The sequence below is a fragment of the Nannospalax galili genome, unplaced genomic scaffold, assembly GCF_000622305.1.
Source record: "Nannospalax galili isolate Female #2095 unplaced genomic scaffold, S.galili_v1.0 scaffold879, whole genome shotgun sequence".
NCBI lineage: Eukaryota > Metazoa > Chordata > Mammalia > Rodentia > Spalacidae > Nannospalax > Nannospalax galili.
Genome location: NW_008346261.1, coordinates 408,286 through 425,483, shown reverse-complemented (window position 1 = coordinate 425,483; position 17,198 = coordinate 408,286). Strand labels below are relative to the sequence as shown.

General features: G+C 38.1%; 1 protein-coding gene across 11 annotated transcripts in view; it reads right to left on the bottom strand.

Moving 5' to 3' along the window:
* Bcas3 (BCAS3 microtubule associated cell migration factor) overlaps positions 1-17,198 on the bottom strand; it is a 602,200-nt gene that overhangs the window by 442,646 nt on the left and 142,356 nt on the right. For all 11 annotated transcript variants that reach the window (XM_029568114.1, XM_008842646.2, XM_029568116.1 and 8 more), the window contains exons 10-11: positions 8,159-8,235; positions 1,616-1,699 (exon numbers count right to left, since the gene is read on the bottom strand). In XM_029568114.1, the coding sequence (XP_029423974.1) occupies positions 1,616-1,699; positions 8,159-8,235 (161 nt within the window). The remainder of the gene's footprint in view (positions 1-1,615; positions 1,700-8,158; positions 8,236-17,198) is intronic.

The following is a 17,198-nucleotide window of genomic DNA, read 5'->3' as shown; positions in this document are numbered from 1 at the left end:
AATTTACAGCCAATTTTGAAAGAGATGCATCTTAGCTCTGGAAATTGTTATTGAATATGTCAATGCTGTTGTAATGAAATGCTTCTTCTAATTATATGGTTATTAAATAAATAATTTTTAAAAAATTAGTCAGATGAAAATGTTGTTTTCCAAAACAATTTCTTTTATGGGACACAGGGAGGCACCAAGACAAAGTCTTACTCTGTAGCCCAGGCAGGCCTTAATCATATTACATGCCCTAGACTAGCCTCACCTTGGAGTGATCTTCCTGCCTCAACCTCTCAAGTGTTGGGATTCCATTTGTAGGCCACAAGGCTTGTTAAATGGACAGTCTAAATGAGGAAGGTAAGAATGAACACCTTACAGTCCCAATATGGAGGTGTGGGAGTAGAAGGGGTTCAAACATTATTTTCAAGCCATACTCCAGCCTCCTTTCAGTATATCCACAGCTAAACACTGTCAAAATGTCCTTTTATGTAAGGACACAAACACCTAACAACAAACAAAAGCCAAAGCCAGCCTCCCATCAGTTACTGAAAACTATTGAAAATGATGAGCTGTCCTGACCCACATGTATGAGTCAGGTAAGTCTAAGAGCCCAACAAGCAAGAAAGGGACCTCATTGCTAACTAGCTCAGATAAACTAACTTGATGACACTGAAGACTGCCTAATAACTATCTCAGTCTTTGTTAAATTAGCCATCTACATTTTTATGTAAGAAATGGAGCAAACATTTCTGAAATATACAGTTCTCTAAGTGTAAAGACATTCATTATTCCCCTTTTGAGTAAAAAGTGCATACTGCTCCTCTCATCAAGACAAGGGACACATTCTAACCCATGTCATGCAAGCATTTGTGATCAGTCTTGAAGTATTTTTGTATTTAACATGAAGCAGCATGACCTTTGATTCCCTCCCTGTGGCTGTTGCTCTCCTCTGAAGAGCTGTGCTTTCTATTACATGCTGTCATTCAGATTCACTCTGTCATCCCTATTATTAGAATTGTTTTGTTGTACACTTCACAATTCAAAAGAATGGTGGTTATGAGACTACCTTATAATCAGCAAAAAGTTTACCAAGCTCATCAAAATTAACCCTCATAAACACACAGAAAAGAACTCACTTGACAAACATCAAGGGGCCAGCCCCTAGATATGAAAGAATCTTTGAATATGCAGGAGACTGACTCAAGTTTTCACGGGCAATTTCTGATGTCAAGACGACTCAGAAACATTTAAAGATGCACAAGGATGTACACGGGCATGTCAGTGTAGGTAGAAAGAAGAAACCAGCAGAAAAGGAATCCAGAAATCACCATTTAAAACATGTACAGCTTTTTTCAAATATGGTATTAATTAGTTACCAGACTTTAATCAAGTTAAAATACATTCAGGTTTTAAACGGGGTAAGTACAAACCATTCAGTCTTTACAATAAAGAAGTATTAGCCTTGAAAGATTAAATTCCAAATCACTAATTTTCGTATGACTTACTTCTTACATGGAGTCTACATTTGTGAATGAAAATGGAATGGACTGTCTCAACACAACTCAGAGGACAAACCCGGTAATTACTCCCCATAATCCCAACTCCCAGAGAGTGCTGAGCTACTCACTTTAGCAGCACTAATGACTGTGGCGGTGTAAGACTGAATGTTGTCTCCACAGGCTCCACCACGGGACTGATGACATCGAATCAACTGGGGTAAGAGAGAGCAGAACACCAGAGTCATTTTCTATTAAACTGTTTAACTCTGCATGCTATTAGATAGTGCTTATTTACCATGCATAACAATGACGGTGAGTGGGAATGTTTGCATGAGTGTATTTCAGACAAAACAGCTAAAAGCCCTGCTGAGACACGTTTAACCTTTTTTATAATCTTCTGGTGCCACTCAGGCAGTTTCATGCTCAACTATGGTTTTAATTACACAATGAATAGGCTTTAAGAATTCATAAACTCTGAAATGGGAGGATTGAGGGTCTGGCAGCCTTTCCACAAATAAATTTAAAAAACATAATCAAAGGACTTACACATAACTTCCTAACATTAAATATTTGACATGCTAGCAAATTGGATGTTTTCTCCTCTTAATTCCTCTACAAAGATTAAAAAAGGAAACAAAAAAGCAGACAAAACATTTTAGCATATTTGCATTTCCAATTGTGTCAGTGGAAAAGTGGAAAGAGTGTGCATAAATCAACTACCACACATACATTAGCTGTCCGCGTCAGAGAACCACTGCATTTATGGCTCAGAATGGAAAGACATTCTTTCATTTGTGCCTACCAAGAACAAAGCAAACGGCAATCCTCAGTATGAGTCATTGCTTTGAATCCCAACTCTGATTCTCACATGCTAGGCAATACCTTAGAATCAAATTCTTTACCTACACTTACAGCCCCCCGCCCAAAATGATTACTACAATTTATATGCTACATTCCTAAAGAAAATGACAACAGTAGAGAATCAGAACAGCATGACACTGTGACAGAAGCAGCGCCCCCTGCCCCCAAAATCTTCATCTAAAAAAGGCCTCTCTAAGCTAAAACCAGGTTTGATGATGAAGATTAACATGAAATCCTTTTATTCCTAACTCACGTTTTCTTCATCACTATTTTTCTTAAGTCCCTCAAAATAATATTAAAATTACAGACTGATACACCTTAAAAGCATGGTACGTGATGCCATGCTATTTCAAGGTGGTTCATCAGTTTGTCATAGGGTAAAATGTGGAACTGGAAAGTGATTCTCTAGCTAATAAAAAGAATCTCTCATTCACTGAACCACAAATCCACATTCAAATAATTATGAAAACTATCCCTCTGCTGCCTCCTGCTGTACAAGCAAAGAAAGGCAGTATTGTAGAAAGGCCACAATCTAGTCCCTGCTACAGACTGTCAAAATATTCAAGGACACCAAGGTGCCCTTTGGTCAATGAGCCATCTCACTAGCTCAACCAGAATACATTATATGCATGTTTGAAATTGTCAAAGAAAAAATAAGTTATGTAAAAATAAAGCTTTTTATATTAAAATCAGACTAAAAAAATTCTATGGCAATTATATAAAAATAACCAGTACTTAGCCAGGCGTGGTGGCGCACACCTATAAGTCCCAGCACTTGGGAGGCAGAGACAGGTGGATCTCTGTGAGTTCAAGGCCAGCCTGGTCTACATAGTGAGTTCCAGGCCAACTGGGGCAACAGGGAGACCCTGTTTCAAAAAGACAAAAAATAAATAAAAATAAACAAAAATAACCAATACTTTTAGCTCTTCAATCTGACTACACTGAGTCAGGATTCATACATGAAAATATGGACCAAAACAAAACATACAAAAATTACACTTCCATCTTGGCTCAACAAAATTACATATGAACTGGCATTCTCACTAGTCCAAAATTTTATCAAATGGACCAATTTCCAGGAAATAATCTTAAGCAAAATGATTATCCAAAAAACAATATGAAAGGGAAATATAAATCACTACATATATTAAACACAATAATACATAAATAAAATATTAATGTATAAAGAAATATGCAAAAAACACACATCCAGTGGAAGTATAATCAAAGTGAAGGAAAGGATGAATGACAAACAAATGAAAGTAACTTATGAAGGAGAGATGGCTCAGCAGATAAAGGCACTTGCCACCAAGCCCCAGAACCTGAGTTAAATGTTTGGAACCCACACGGTAGAAGGACTAAGTTGTCCTCTGGTCTCCACACACATGCCATGGCACCGTTCATGTACCCATGGGCAAACATAAACACAAATAAATAATAATAATAATAAATAAATAAATAAATGTAAGAAGTAAAAATTTTATAAATAATCTATGAAGATGAATGTTTAACGAACACTTGCAGGTTTAAGACAGCAATGACAGTAGATATCAAGAAAAAAATTCTAAATCCAGTTTGCCTATTGAAGTGGTATGGGTGAGTAATTCTACAACTATTTTTTGTACTCTAGGAACGAACAGATGAATAAATGCACCGACATCAGAGTCTATTCTGCAAAGGAAAGGCCAAATGAATATGAAGGGATCAAGAAGGGATAAAGAACATGAGGAAAAGGGACAGAACATGGTGAAAGTAGCAGTGTGAATGTCTGATTTCTACATCACATAAACACATACATATATATATCAGTATACAGATATGTGCATGTGTTATGTTTTCCAATTTTCTATGCATGTATGCATTAGGTGATCTACTGAAAAGTTCTAGAAAAAAAATACAGGTCAGTAACAAGGATCACACCAACAGGACAAAGCTGACTTTCTAATTACAGTGCACACTAAAAAGAACCAGAATGGGTTGGGCAGAAGGCTCGGTGGGTAAGAGAGCTTGCTTGCAAGCCTGAAAACCTTAGTTTAGATGCCTAGGGTCCATGTAAAGAGCTGGGTATGGCCTCACATGCACATGGGAGCCAACAGTGTGAGGGTGAGACAGCAGCAGCACTGGAGCATGTTGGCTGCCAGCCTAGCTCCAGGTTCAGTGAGGGACGCTCTCCCAAAGAATAAGCTAGAGAGTGATAAAGCAGGACATACAACATCGTCCTCTGGCCTCCTCAAGCAGATGTTTGTGGGCACACATACACACATATGTACGTATACCACACAAATCCAAAAAGACAGAGCCAGCGACCGACAGACAGACAGACAGACAGACAGACAGACTAGAAAAAGGAATGTAGCAGATGGATCTAAAGCTAAGGCTGGGAAAGGACAGATGAATTGGACATACTTTGATGCAAAACACTAAAAGATATTTTTGTTTTGTTTTGTTTTGTTTTGGTTTGGTTTGGTTTGTTAAATGGGGAGCGTGTGTCATAAGGCCACAGTAACTACCCTGAAATGTTTCCACTGCTCAACTGTGGGACAATGTGAACACTAAAATAATTAAATACAATAACCTTGTCAAGGTATAGTCTAATTTACATATTGAGTAAAAAATAAATTTTTAATCATGATTATTTTGAATATATATATAGGGGGGAAGTATGTTATCCTGGTTATATTTCCGTCATATACTTTGGACCAGAACTATCTGGGACTTCACAACAATACATCTGAAGTCACAGGACACATGCCTCTCCTTTTTAGGTGACATTAACTTTACAAGACAACGCAAAATTTAAAAAATCATTATATTAGGAGGAAAACACCTGAAGTTAGGGAAGGTGGTGCATGCCTGTGGTCCCAGTACTCTTGAGGCTGAAGAGGAAGATGGTTTGAGAGCAGCCTAAGTAACACAGTTAAGACAGCATCTGAGAGCAAAAACACAAACACAAAACAATAGCAGAATAAAAAAAATACTGAGGACAGAGGAGGTTCTATTCTTCAGAAATGTCAATAACATAAAGGAAGAAAAACAGATTAGTCCATATTTTAAGAGTCTCAAGGAACACAGCAACAAAATCTGATCACTTGTCCTAGACTGAGAAAACTGGCATATGAATGGTAGACTGAAGTTTGCCACCACCACCACCAGCATAGCCGACAGCACCACAGAGCCGACATGCACCAGTTACTGTTTCTACTATGATCACTGCTACAAAAATTTCAAGTTAAAACTATTTCTTAAAGTTTGGGTGAAAAAAAATCAAGATTCATGGGGCCTAGAGAGATGCCTCAGGTGTAAAGTGATTATTGCACAAATGCAAAGACATGAATCTGGATTCCCTAGCACCCACATAAAAGTTGGATAGGGTAGCAGAGGCAGAAGGATCCCTAGAGCTTGTTGCCAGATACTCTTGTTGAATCAGGGAGCAAAAGGTACAGTGAGAGACCCTGTCTCAAAAACCAGAAAGCAATAGAAGACACCTGACACCAACCTCTAGCTCCATACCATATGCACACACATGCATATATATACAAACATACACACCACCCCTATACATAATCTGCACAAAAAAAGATTTATGACTTTGTATTTAAGATTTTATGCCTAACAAAGCATTTTCGCTGAATGAGAATCCTCTTCCAAAATCTAATCTAAATTTGCAATGTCACACAAGGCCTCAAAGCTATAATTATCAGAAGAAACTGATAATACTAACTTTTATGTAAACACTGTCATTTACAAATCTTTCTGTGCATGATGGCACATAAATACACTGTTTTGTCCCTGTATATGACACAAAGCATTATTCACCTGTGTTTCTGCAAAGGCTCAGCACTGTCACATACCCAGGCCAGGCATCTATGAAGGAAGTTCATTCCCCTCAAAAACAGTATTTCACTACACCTCCCATTCCAAATGGGCAGTTTTCCACTTGTGAGAATACTTCTGCAAGAGCCAAAGGACGAGTTACACGCTTTCTTCTGGGATGTCTCCAGCACTCAAGAGAAATCTTTATAGATATAAACATTAGGAGGCACCATTATATCACCGCACTCAATTGTATGGCTCTTGTCTTGTTTGAAAAGAGTAATTTGAAAAGAACAATTTTATGAGCTATATGGAAAAATGAAGAGACCAAACAAGAAGGAGTATAAATAGAGCACTCAATAACATGCAAAATGCCTTAATTTTTACAGACAGGCTTTTAGAAAAGGGATTAAGGAATTCATCTAGAAAAATGATTTTCGTCAGTAGTTTCCTGATTCTGCGCATTCCAGAGGCCAATGATTTGCTAGTTCTGTGGCTTCACTGAGTGCTCACTTTCCTTACCACATCCTGATTTTGTCAAGAACTATTTTTTATTATTTCATAATATTCTCAAGATACAATAACCACGTAACCAAGAAAAATGAAACAAAAATGCTAATCTTTAAAGCCTGCAATAGTTTTTAGATTTTCTTCTATATTCACAGGCAGAGTGCTAAACGGCACAAAAAGAAATTTTTATCTCCTTTCATAAAATATAAACTTATGGTATTCCCAAGATTGCCCATTAATAAAACTTTTAAAAATAAAAGCATATCCCAGCACTCGGGAAGCAGAGGCAGGCAGATCTCTGTGAGTTCAAGGCCAGCCTGGTCTACATAGTGAGTTCCAGGACAGCTGGGGCTACAGGGAGATCCTATCTCAAAAAAACTTAAAAAAAAAAAAAAGCATAAATAAGGCCATAGCAAACATAGAAAACAAACTTGATAAATAAGGGTTTTTTTTTTTTAAAGTCCAACAAGATATCAGCATGTGTGATTTAATTATTGAAACAAACATTTCATTATGGAAACAAAGATATTAGCATGTGTGATTTAATTATTCAAACAGTTTGGATCTGGTTATTGGCCACATAAGGTCAATTAAATGGTTCTCTGCCCCATGAAGATAGACGTCACTCTTATTGCCTGCTTTCTACATTATTCACAGAAATTGCCATCTCTTCATTACTGTTGCTGTGGTGATTAATCTTGATGCTGTACTTTAATATTAAGTATTAACTAGGTGAGATCTCAAGACAGAAGTGAGCCTAGAACATGGGGGTTCTACCACATCTTGATTTAAGGACAGCTATCAAAAGCTGATGGATTCTTTTTCTTTAATATTTTATTTATTATTTTTATTTTATGTGTACTAGTGTATTGCCTGAATGTATCTGAGTGCACCCGTGTCATGCAATGCCGTGGAGGTCAAAAGAGGGCTTCAGATTCTCCTGGAACTGGAGTTAAGGACGGTTCGTAGCCACCATGTGGGTGCTGGGAATCCAGCTGGGGTCCTCTGCAAGAGCAGTCAGTGCTCTTAATTGCTGAGCCATCTCTCCAGCCCCCAAAAGCTTATGGATTCTTAAGACATAGTGGTGCATACCCCTAATCCAGAACGTGGGAGGCAGAGCCAGGAGTATCAGGCAGTCAAGGCTAGCCTGGGCAACATGAGATTTGGTCTCAAAAGTAAAAAGAAAAGTTTTTTTAAAACAAGGTCTCTCTATATATGACTGGCCTGGAATATGCGATGTTGATGGACCAGGCTAGCCTCAATCTTGAGATGAACATCCTGCTACTGCCTCCTAAGTGCTGAGATTATGTACCACTAGGCCCAGCTATGAATTCTTAAGAGAGTCAAGTTTTGGTTGTATGATTACAACCAAACTGAATTAAATATTCATTGTTGGTTTTTGCCAAAAAAAAGTCCACATGTCTACTATAAAAAGTCCTTACACACTTGCTCCATTACAACTGACCCAAACCTGGACCATGTCTTACCTTGTTCTCTGCATAGGCAAGCCAGCGGCTCCCAAGAGCAATAGGATTCATGTTTGGCCCAGGACAAGGATAACAACCTGAAAGTTCCAAATGGCAATGTTCAGAAATTGCACAATAACTTTTCTGTACTGCATCATATCTTAATGCCAGAAAAACAAAACAATAAAATGCTTATTTTTTCAAATCTCATGAAATTTAAATAATGATAGTCATTATTTTAAAGGTTAAATGACTCGCAATTTTTTTCCTTCTCTATTTACTTTCCTCATGTATGACTCCTGCTCCACTGAAGGAACAAACTTGGGAAGAACCAGTTATCGCTTTTTTAGTAAACAGGTGCTTATGCTGTTATTCCAGAACAAGAGAATGAAGTTATGAGGAAATGACTTAAAGTTCCTAGGTCTGAAGTTTATAAACTAAAAAGGAATGTTAGGAGAGAAAAAGAAAGTGTATGATGGGATCAGGAAGTTAAGGGCAAGAGATAAACTACACTAACAAACACATCTGGAAGAAAATGAAGCTTCCTTGAGGGTGGAAAAAAGAAGTGCGAAGATGTGGGGCCAGTGAGCACAAAGCCCTAGAAGGATGGCTCAGCAGGAAGATGCCAGGAAGCAGACAGGAGATTTTACATTCGCACTCTTCTTCCACCGTCTTCCAGGGCCAGCTAACAACACCAACAGATGCCCCTGTGACATGCTTATTGTTTATTCAGTGTCTATCTTCTTGAGACTTGATAGAGAAGTATGCATAGTTAAGGATCTGGGTCCCATCTGTTCACTGCTGCATTTGCACTGCCTAGTCTCTGGGAAACTGTGAGATTAGTGTTTTTGGTGAATACATATTATGGTGGCATATATAAGACAAAGACACACTGAAAACTGCACAAAAAACAACACATCTTAACATACATACCCTGCTATTCACAGTGTGTATTTATATAGTAGACTTGAGTAAGCTAGCATTAGTCACATGAAAATGTTAGATTTGAATAGCAGCATTACATTAGAGGTAGCTAATCTCTTGACTTAACTTTTATAGTCAAAGCAGGGAGGCGGAGGCAGGAAGATTAGGAGTTGCAGGCCACCCTAGACTAAAGAGCGCATTCAAGGCCAGTCAAGACTACATGGGACCTTATCTTTTAAAAAAAAGAAAAAAAGAAAGAAAGAAAGTCAAAAGAACCTAGCTTCCAATCAACTCCCATAACTAGTTCAACTGACATTAGATGTTACTACATACATTCTCTTTTCCACATGTGAACAGATCCTGAGGAAGACACAGCTTACAATTCCTCAATTTATTGAGTCAAAGTTTTTTTAGAAATTCAGTGGACCTCAGGAATTACAGGGGAGTAGAATGAAAGAAAATTATTTTTCTGCTTACCAAAACAATATTTTATAGCTGGCATCAGCAGAACATCAGCTGTGAAGCACTGTCCTGGCCTAATAAACATGACTCCTTTAAAGATTAACCATGGCCTCCAGCTAAACTCTGAAAACAAGACCTGAATTTCTGTAATGCTAAGAACAATTCTAACATGTTTACAGTGCCTTCTAACAAAGTGAGCAGAGAAAACTGGATATTAGCAGAACTCTTCTGGGTTTCCAATTTAAATGAAGGTGAAACTCAAGAACTATGTACCAATAAAGATTCTTACACAGCAGTCAAACAATCTCAGGACTCAGAAGGCTGATGCGGGAAGGTTGCTTTAAGTCTTAGGCCAGCCTGAGCTATACAGTCTTGCATGAGTAAAGAATTTAAAAAGCTCATGCAAGTGATGCAGTTTTACTTGGCATCAGCCCAGGAAGTTGTTCCTAACTTGAACACATTTGGAAAAATAAGACTTCACTACTCTCTGAGATACTCTGTCTTATTTTCTCTGGCAAGGACAAATGTGTACCTCATTTACAGTCAACTGATTTGTAACAAAGGGACTCAGACAAGTCAATGGTGAAAGAATGTTCTATTCCACAAATGGCACTAGAACCTACTAACTACACATACATGAAGACTTCACACTATGTGCAAAAATTACATCAGAATGGATATAATACTTAAAAGTGCAACATAAAGGGGCTGGAGAGATGGCTTAGTGGTTAAGAACACTGACTATTCTTACAGAAGACCCAGGTTCGAATCCCAGCACCCACATGGCAGCTAACAACTGTCCGTAACTCCAGTTCCAGGGGATCCGACAGCCTCTTCTGTCCTCCATGGGCATTGCACGACACGGGTGCACTTACCTACATGCAGGCAATACACACATACACATAAAATAAAAATAATAAATAAAATATTTTTTAAAAGTGCAACATTTTAAAGCAGTACATTTTCATGACCTCAGACCTGGCAAAATAGTCTCTTACATTTGACACTACACAGCTAGGGCTGAAAAAACTTTAGGACACCATCAAAAACATTTTTAAAGGGGCTGAAGAGGTGGGTCAGTGGTTAAGAGCACTTGCTGCTCCTCTAGAGGACCCAAGTTCAATTCCCAGCACCTACATCAGGCAGCTAACAACAGCTTGTTACTCTAGTTCCAAGGGATCTGACGCCCTCTTCTGGCCTCCATGGGCACCTGTACACCTTTGGCATTCACTCACACAGATACACAAACATACACATAAATAAAAATAACAAAAATAAATATTTTTAAAGTGAAGAGGCAACCTAAAGAATGGAAGATTATTTTTGTAGCCCATACAACAGGCAAGCAACTTATTTTATAATATAAAAAATCATGACAAATCAATATTGAGATACAATTTTTAAATGAACAAAGACAAATGGCAAATACACACATGAAAAGTAAGCAACATCACTGGGAATGAGGGAAACACAAATAACTTTAAAAATTTTGTAACCAACTGTTACATACCCAAGAGAATAGAAAACCTATGTCCACATAAAAATTTGTGCCTATACCAGATTTCATGGAAGCCTCACACATAGTATCCCCAAAATATATACAAACCAGGTACGGTGGCATACAACTTTAATTCCAGCACTTTGGGACAGAGGCAGGCAGTTCCAGGGCTACATAGTGAGACCTTGACTTTTAAAAAATAAAGTAGAAAGAAAGATTTTAATGCCAGGGTGGTGATACAGATCTTCAATCCCACCTCTTGGGCAGTAAAGGCAGGAAGATGAGGAGTACAAAGCCAGCCAAGGCTACACAGCAAGTTCAAGGACAACCTGGGCTATGGGACACCCTACCTAAATGATAATCAAGAAAAGAAATGAAGGCCTAATACATGCTGACAATGGCTGAAAGCTGATGGTCTATGGTCTGTCAGATACCAGTCATAAAGGACCACATGTTGTATGACATGTAGAAGATAATATAAACACAACCTCAGAAACACATACACTTTAAATATCAATTTGAGGGTTTATTTAAACATCATGCAGCTGACTAATGCAATGGTCCCTTTTAGATTCTAGGAGCTCTGAGGCAATTTCTACATGATTTCTTGTTTGTTTGTTGTGTGTATGAAACCTATCATGAACTGCAGAGCACTGCCATCCAAAATTCAGAAGGTGGGAATTATGTGTAAACAACAGAAAAGTCACAATTGAGTACATGTATTCATGGAGTTTCCTGTCCAGGCCCAGAAGCATCATAGCAGCAGTATCTAGCCTGTGAAAAGCCCAAAGATACAGGGTTAAGTTTAACCCTTAAATTTGCCCAATCCCATATGAACTTGCCAATCCTTCCTTGTAATATATTACAAATATGTGTCTTTTTAAAAATATTTTATTATTTTTATTTTATGTGTCTGAGTGTATTGCCTGCATGTATTTAAGTGCACCTGTGTTGTGCAATGCTCATGGAAGTCAGAAGAGGATGTCAGATCCCCTGGAACTAGAGTTACTGATGGTTGCTAGCCACCATGTGGGGTGCTGGGACTCGAACCTGGGTTCTCTGCAAGAGCAGCCAGTGTTCTTAACCATTGAGTCATCTCTCCAGCCCCACAAACATGTGTATTAACATAAAAAGCAAAGCTGTAGGGAATAGTGGTTCCACGCCAATCTGGGATAAAGCAGCAAGTCAATGTCTTCCCCAAAATGAAAAATATAATAAAGAAAGAAAGCAAACCCTTTTTACCACTTTCAACTCTGCATTTTTAAAGCTACTTTAAATGCATTTCCATGTGTTCCATGCGGTGTTCATCATTAACATAAACAAAGAACACACATTCCAAACACTAATAACATTAGGACTGTACAAAACAAATTTCCTCTTCAAAGTGAAAACAGGCAGATACAAAAAGACTGTTTATTGGACACCCTTTGGTCTCTCCAGAGACTTCCTATCTGACTTTCAACTTCAAAGAACCCTTAAAATGACTACTAATGACATCTATCGGTCTCTGTCTTTTGTTTTCCTAATCATACCTGGGTTTTGGATTTCCACATCAGACAGCTGCTCAAGACCAACTTTTCTGTATGTCCAAATACAAAGGTGTCTCCTTTCTCATCCTATTGGATGTGTTGTTAACAGTTCTCTATCAGCTCTCTTTACCTGTTCCATCCACCCTTTGGCACAAATTCCCATGATGCCTGTTCTGATGGACAGAGTCAGCTCTCCTCATTTTACAATACTTTCATTGTATCCATACATAGTGAAAGCCTTCAACTAAGAATCTATTATGCAAGAGCTTTCATTCTACCTCAGAAGTTAAATGTTTGCATGATCAAAACAACAACCTCATTAAGTGAAGATCTTGTGATTCTACTCAGGGGATAAGCCTACTTCTTTCAGAACTGAATACCAGGTTGTGGATGTTGCTCTATTAGTAGAGTGCTCACCGAGCATGAAACAAACTGTAGGCTTGATACCCAGCACTGCATAAACCGGGCATGGTAATCCATGCCTGCAATCCTAGCACTCCTCCAGAGATGGAGATGGGAGAATCAATTCCAGTCATCCTTGGCTACACAGTGAGTCTGAGGCCACCCTGGGCTACATGAAACTCTGTCTCAAAAAATGAAAAATAAAAAATACCCACTGGGTACCAATAAATGCAGACAAGACACATGGTACAGGCAAATAAGCTGCAGCAAACACAATCTCAGTATAGCCTGTCCAGTCAGCTCCTCAATCCCCAATCTCTCTATCAGTCAAAACCCAAACACAGAAAAATGCACATGATCTATGCCAAGTTTCAATGAGATAAAGGAAGTAGAGGAGATATGGACATTTAGAAATGAGGAAAGTAAGCTTCATTTATATTATGAAGTGGCATGGTTTGTTGCTTGATTTTCAGAATTTCATCACACTTTATTTGGTTTGAAATGTTTTTTGGTGGTAGCAGTGTTTTATATTTTGTTTTGTTTTCCAGAAAAAGTCTCACTCCATTACTGAGGCTAACCTGAAACTCACTGGGTAGCCTAGACTGGTCTCAGATTCACAGTAATCCGCTTGCTTCAGCCTCTCAAGTACTAGAATTTTAGGTAGGAGCCACCATGCCTAGCTGATCTGAAGTGGTGATATAAATCACATGGGTAAAGCTGTAGTTCAAAGATTCTAATTCTTTCTGAGTGTCATCAATCTTACCAACTTCAAATTGCATGCCTAAACTCAATCCCTAGAGTTTTCAAGTTAAATAGAATAGCCTGTAACTGAGAACAACATGCTTCCTAACTGAAATATGAGAAGAGACATATTACTATTACTAGAAGGGGAATTTACTAATGAAGACTAGGTAGGAGTATAGTGAAAGGCTTCAAAAATTACTATTCACAAGGGTTAGAGAGATGGCTCAGCAGTTAAGAACACTGTTGTTGGAGAAGACCCAGGTTCAGTTCCTAGCACCCAAAAGGTGGCGAACAACCATCCTTATCTCCAGTTCCAGGAGACCCGATGCCCTCTTTTGGCCTCTGTGGACACTGCACATATGGGTGCTCTTGCATACATACATGCAGGCAAAATACTCATACACATAAAATAAAAATTTATAAAAAATTCATGGGGCTGGAGAGATAGCTCAGCAGTTGAGAACACTCACTGCTCCTCCACAGGACTTGAGTTCAATTCCTAGCACCCATACACTGGCTAACAACCGTTCATAACTCAAGTTCCAAGGAAACTGAAACCTTCTTCTGGCCTCCACAGACACTGCATGCACCAGTGCCAGTGCATTTACACACATGAAAGCAAAACACACACACACACACACACACACACAAATAAATAAATAAATAAATAAATAAATAAATAAATAAATAAATAAATAAATAAATTTATTTAAATTACTATTCACAGTAGAAAGCAAGAAATCGCAAACCTTCCCATCGTTGCCTTCTTAACACTTGCCAGGTTTTGGCTTCCTTGTTTGCTGTTTGCTTTTCAGTACTGGGAACCGAACCTGGGGCTTTATACATGGTAGCAAGTGCTCTACCATCCTCCCCAGCCCCTTTTTACTTTTTATTTTGAAAGAATACCTAAGTTGCCCAGGTTAGACTCGAACTTACAATCCTCCTGCCTCATTCTCCTGAGTTGCTGTTGAACTGTTTTTAATATAAAGTAAGCATTAAAACATACCATTAATAACAAATATTTTGCCAGGTACAGTGGTACACACTTTAATCCCAGCACTCAGGAGGAAGAGACAGGCAGATCTTTGTGAGATCAAGGCCAGCCTGATCTACATAGCAAGTTTCAGGCCAGCTGGGGTTACCGGGAGACCCTATCTCAAAGAAAGAAAAAAAAGGCTTGAGCTTCAAGAGACCCTGTCCTGAAAAAAAGAGAAAAAGAAAGAAAGAAAGAAAGAAAGAAAGAAAGAAAGAAAGAAAGAAAGAAAGAAAGAAAGAACACGAATATTTTGGGTTTTATGCAACCTCTAATAGAGATTTTAAGTCATCTACAACCCATGAAAGCCACTGCACAAACAGTGCTCTGACAGAACACATGAATACATGAACATTCCCATGGTACAAAACATAAGACACAAGAAGGATTTAGTTATCAATTGTGTACCACAAGCTACCAGAAACATTGGTGACACTGCCCAATCTCTTCTTCCCTTGGTGAGCAATTCGCAAAATAAAAGACTAATACTTGAGTAAGATCTGCTTCAACTATTCAGTGAGTTCAGAAATTCAAGGTAAACACTTAGGAATACATGAAAAAGATGTCCTGCAAGGGCAGGAAGACAGACAGAGCAGAAAGCCTTGAGATGAAGTGCTAGCTGGGTATGGCATGCCGGTAAGCCCAGCACCCTGGAGGGTGAGGCAGAAGCAAAGGACAGAAGCTCAACACCAGCCTGGGCTACAAGGTGAGACCCTGCTGAAAACACAGGGAGGGGAGAAAAAAGGGAGGGGAGAGGATGCTAGCAATACTGATATTAACAAATTCCATTCATGTGTATAGTATATGTCATCAGCTCTATTTTCAAATTGTATCAACCAAGGCTTTAAAAAGTTCTATTTTGTATACTTTCATAAATAATGAGAATTATGAAATATGAATTTTCATTCCAATGTATCGAGATACTTACAAGCCTCTGTGTCCTTCAAATCAAACAGTAAGGTTAATAAATAAATCCAATTGGTTCGTGTGTGTGTGTGTGTGTGTGTGTGTGTGTGTGTGTGTTGCTAGGGCTCAAACCCAGGATCTCATGTATTTGCTAAGAAAGCGCTCTACCACTGAGTCACACCCCAGTCCATCTAACTATTTTAAATTATTCCTTCATAATAAAGGCAAGCTTCCCCTTTAAAAGTTTGAAAGTGTGTATTAAATGAATTACCAAAAAAGTTGTTGACTTTATCCACTACAAAAATAATAGCTCAGGAAGCAGGAAGATCTCAAGTTAGAGGACACCCAGAGGAGGTATACAGTTAAGTTAAAGGCTGATCAAACTCGAACACCTATAAGTACATGGATGGCACAAACTGGACTCAGTGGGTTACTTAAAAAAATAAGAAGGCAGAAAGTTGGGAGGGGGTGGACAGGTGGAGGGAATCTGGGAAGAGTTATGGGGGGGATAAATATGATCAAGATAAATTGAATGAAAGTCCCAAAGTATTAATAAAAATATATTTTAAAAACCACTATAATATAAACATGTTCTACAAGATAATAAAAAGATGCATATCTCAATAATTAATCTAATTATTAACTTCCCATTAGTCACCATTAATATTAATTTTACATTCTGTCATTTACTACAATAAGGAAAATGACAGGTACTGACAAATACTACTCTTAATATGCACAATGTGGTAGACCAAATATTTAAATACAGCTCAAATTTCAAAACATAATTTGTATTTAAATAAACTACTATAATATATAATGGGGCTGGCAAGATTGCTCAGTGGGTAAAGCACTTGTCACACAAGCCTGAAAATCTGAATTCCAATCCCCCAAAGCCTATGTGAAGGAGGGAGAGAACCAACTCCTGAAGTTGTCCTTTGATCTCCACACTTGCACCACAGCATGCACCCCAAACATACACATGTCATACACACACGATAATAATAAACAATTTTTTAAACAATTAATGATCTAGTCTCCTCTGACCCAATTTAATATTCTGTGCTCCAGGTTCCAGGATAAAGTTAATGGAGTCAAAACAAAGATGCCTGACATTGCAGTAGCTTTGACACATGCATCTCTGATTAACAATGAACAGCAAAAACTGCTGAAATGGAATGACAAATGCTCAGGAAAATGAACGTGACTGAAAAGTTCCCACTCTGTTATAATGTGCTCATCTACACTCCATGCAACTAGATGAAGTGAACAGAAGCAAGACTGTGTCTACCTCCCTAACTGTTCTAATTGACAAATACAAGAAATGAGCTAATATATTAATGTCTAATAGTTATACAACTCAGAAAAAAAAGAATACAAGCATGAGGGGAATGGCCTGTCTTATAAATCTTCATGGTCAACAAAATGTGAAACATGCATTATATTGAATTATATTATAAAGTTTATAGGATAGGATCTATATTTCTACATGGTTATCTGTACTATATAACATTGTATCAAAGAAAGTATACTTTTTAAATATTATTTTTATTTGTGTGTGTG